Source organism: Micromesistius poutassou, assembly GCF_964030765.1.
Source record: "Micromesistius poutassou genome assembly, chromosome: 16".
Lineage (NCBI taxonomy): Eukaryota > Metazoa > Chordata > Actinopteri > Gadiformes > Gadidae > Micromesistius > Micromesistius poutassou.
In genome coordinates, this window is record NC_140286.1 from 15,444,690 (window position 1) to 15,447,247 (window position 2,558).

Genomic DNA, 2,558 nt, shown 5'->3' on the forward strand with positions numbered 1-2,558 from the left:
TGTTGACAGGGCTGTTGTATCACTCAAAAAGATGTTTGCTCCAGGTCAAGCATATGTTGCATTGAGTCGTGTCAGAACTCTCAGTGGACTGATAATTGAGGACTTTAAAGAGTCAGCTATATTTTGTGACGAGAAAGTTAAGTCTGCCCTCGAAAGCATGCAAAAGTTCAGCTATGGAATGTCTGTTTTGTCTAATGTGAATCCTGTGTGCACAATAGTCCCTCACAAAAGCTGATTGTATTTGTTTAACAGAGACGTGGCTCAATGCAGGTTCCGAAGAGCTGCGACTTCCAGGGTACACGCACTGTCGCGGGTACCTGGCGACGTGCCTGCCTATATAAGTCGCCCACAGCACTGCCCCGAGATCACACCGCAGATTAATCATGGCAAGTCCAAGTAAGCACCCGATGTTGGACGACGAGACGGTGGTGGGACATCTCCATACGGTGTCGCCGATGAAGACGTCACGGCAGAGTCGAAGGTACTTCGAGGCCACCCTGCAGACGGGAGGACTTCAACCGTGTCGTCTGCTTCTCACCCGAGAAGCGGGACGAGTTTGTGCACGCGGCCGACAACGGGTAAGCGGTGAAGTTGGTGGGAACAAGGAAGAGCATCAGAAAGTATTGGTCTTGCTTTCATTTGTTTTTTAAAATGGACTGAGCGACGCAGTGCTGCCGTGATTAGTTGACTTAATCAAAGTAATTAGTTGACTTGCTCCTCGTGCCGTCAGGCCGTCGAGGGATGTGCGAGGGCGTGTCTGATGTGTGCCATGCCTGTCGACGGACGAAGGTAGTGTGCTTGAGGCATTACTCGACGAAAACGACCATGAAAATGAGTCTATGGTGTTTTTTAGTCAACGAGTCGTTTTACTATTGACCGCCTATTTATGTTTTGTCACGTCTCAAACGGCAAACTAATTCACCTGCACGCAAGGCAGTGCGCGTCCTGTTCCCCCTCCCCCGCCTTCACTGCTTTGATATGTAAAATGGCCGACGCAGCTGAGTCCTCATCAAGTCCATTATTTCAGGGAAACCGGTAGAAAAGTGTTTATTCACACACTTTGCGTGTAAATGCGAGCAGCATAGCTGCGTGCCTGCCTGCTTTCAGCGTGATTTATATGTTTTTGTAATTTAAATTTTTTATGTTGTTTTTTTTCTCTATTTTTAAATGGTCGTTTAGATTAATGGTTGTTTAGATAAATGAGTCGTTAGTGGCAGCACATGCGTTATGGGCAGATGTTAAGCGCACATTTCTTTCCCTTTGTTTTTCGCAGGCTACAGCAATCCGGGGGGGTTTGATGTGTTGGTGAGCAGCAGCAGCAGACTGGATGTGGCTGGGGAGCTGGCATTCCCGCGCAGAGTCCCTCACACCACTGACCGGCCGACTATAGCTGACGTTTTAGCTCTGGGACCCAGGCAGAGGGTAAGCGTCTCACTTCTGTGAAGCATGTTGAAAGAAGTATTGGAGAGAGACAGAAGCCGCATCCTAACGCCACTTTGTTTGTCTTTGTTCTTTTTCAACAGGTGGAGGTGATCGAGGTGAGGGTGCTACAGGTCATCGAAAACAAGGTGGTGCAGGTGCAGGGAATTCCGGTAGAGCTTAAGACGTTCGAGGTCTGCGACGCGACGGGGCAGACGGGGCTCACTGTGTGGGATCGGCTGATCTTGTTGGTAGAGTTGGACAAGTGCTACACATTTCGATCATTGAGCACTAGGAAAGACGGGGACCGCACCGTGCTAACCACCACACCCTCCTCAGTGGTCACGACCACCGGCCAAGTAAGGCAGCCCGCTTCCATCAGCGCGATGCCCGTCAGGGGTGAGGAGACCCTGCGCGGACCGGTGACGGGGGTCCAGATCGCGGCTAAGCCGAGGTGCCCAAGATGCCACGCTGGCCAAGAGAAATTGGCTGTAAAGTTGTCCACGCACCGCTGCGAGCGGTGTTCCATCCTACAGCGCACGGCAGCGTACATAATAACCTATTCCGGACTGCTTATTGTGGTTGGGGTAGACGGGGAGGAGCGCTCCATGGTATTGACCAACTCCGCTGTATTTGGCTTTGTGAGGGAGCGTTTCCTTTCTGCCAGTGCCCATGACGGGCCTGCCCTGGAGGAAACTGTCATAGCTATGCCCGAGATAGAGGTGACCATCAATGCAGAAGGGCTGGTTGTGCGCTTTGTTGAGGCAACCGTTCAGGGCGGCCAGGGGAACGTCCTGGAAGTGGAGCAGCTGTCAACGTCCTACGCCAGGGAGACTGCGGCTTTGGTACAGGATAATGAGAGCCTGGCAGACCTCTTTGAAGAGGACTGAGTTTGTGCAGTGTTTTGCTGTGTTTTTTTTGTTTGTGTGGACCTGTTTTTTGGCACTTGAGTTAACTTTTGACGTGTTTTGTGTGTATATATATTATATAATAAAGTTTGTGTTTTGATTTAAGCAATCGTTTTGTCTTAAAGGGAATTGGTCAGTTAGACAAACACAATAAACAAGAAGAAAATGGCTATAGGCAATTCATAGTCTTGGCCTTAATATTGTAAGCAATTGTTGTACATGCAATGAAAC

The 2,558-nt window shown here is 49.7% G+C and overlaps 1 protein-coding gene across 1 annotated transcript; it reads left to right on the forward strand.

Moving 5' to 3' along the window:
- Positions 1 to 383: 383 nt before the first annotated feature.
- Positions 384 to 2,309, forward strand: LOC311361186 (uncharacterized protein; the record flags this gene model as incomplete). The annotated part of the gene is made up of 3 exons (XM_084481395.1): positions 384 to 525; positions 1,274 to 1,422; positions 1,524 to 2,309. The coding sequence occupies 3 exons, from the start codon at positions 384 to 386 to the stop codon at positions 2,307 to 2,309; spliced, it is 1,077 nt and encodes a 358-aa protein (XP_084337521.1).
- Between the last annotated feature and the right edge of the window lie 249 nt (positions 2,310 to 2,558).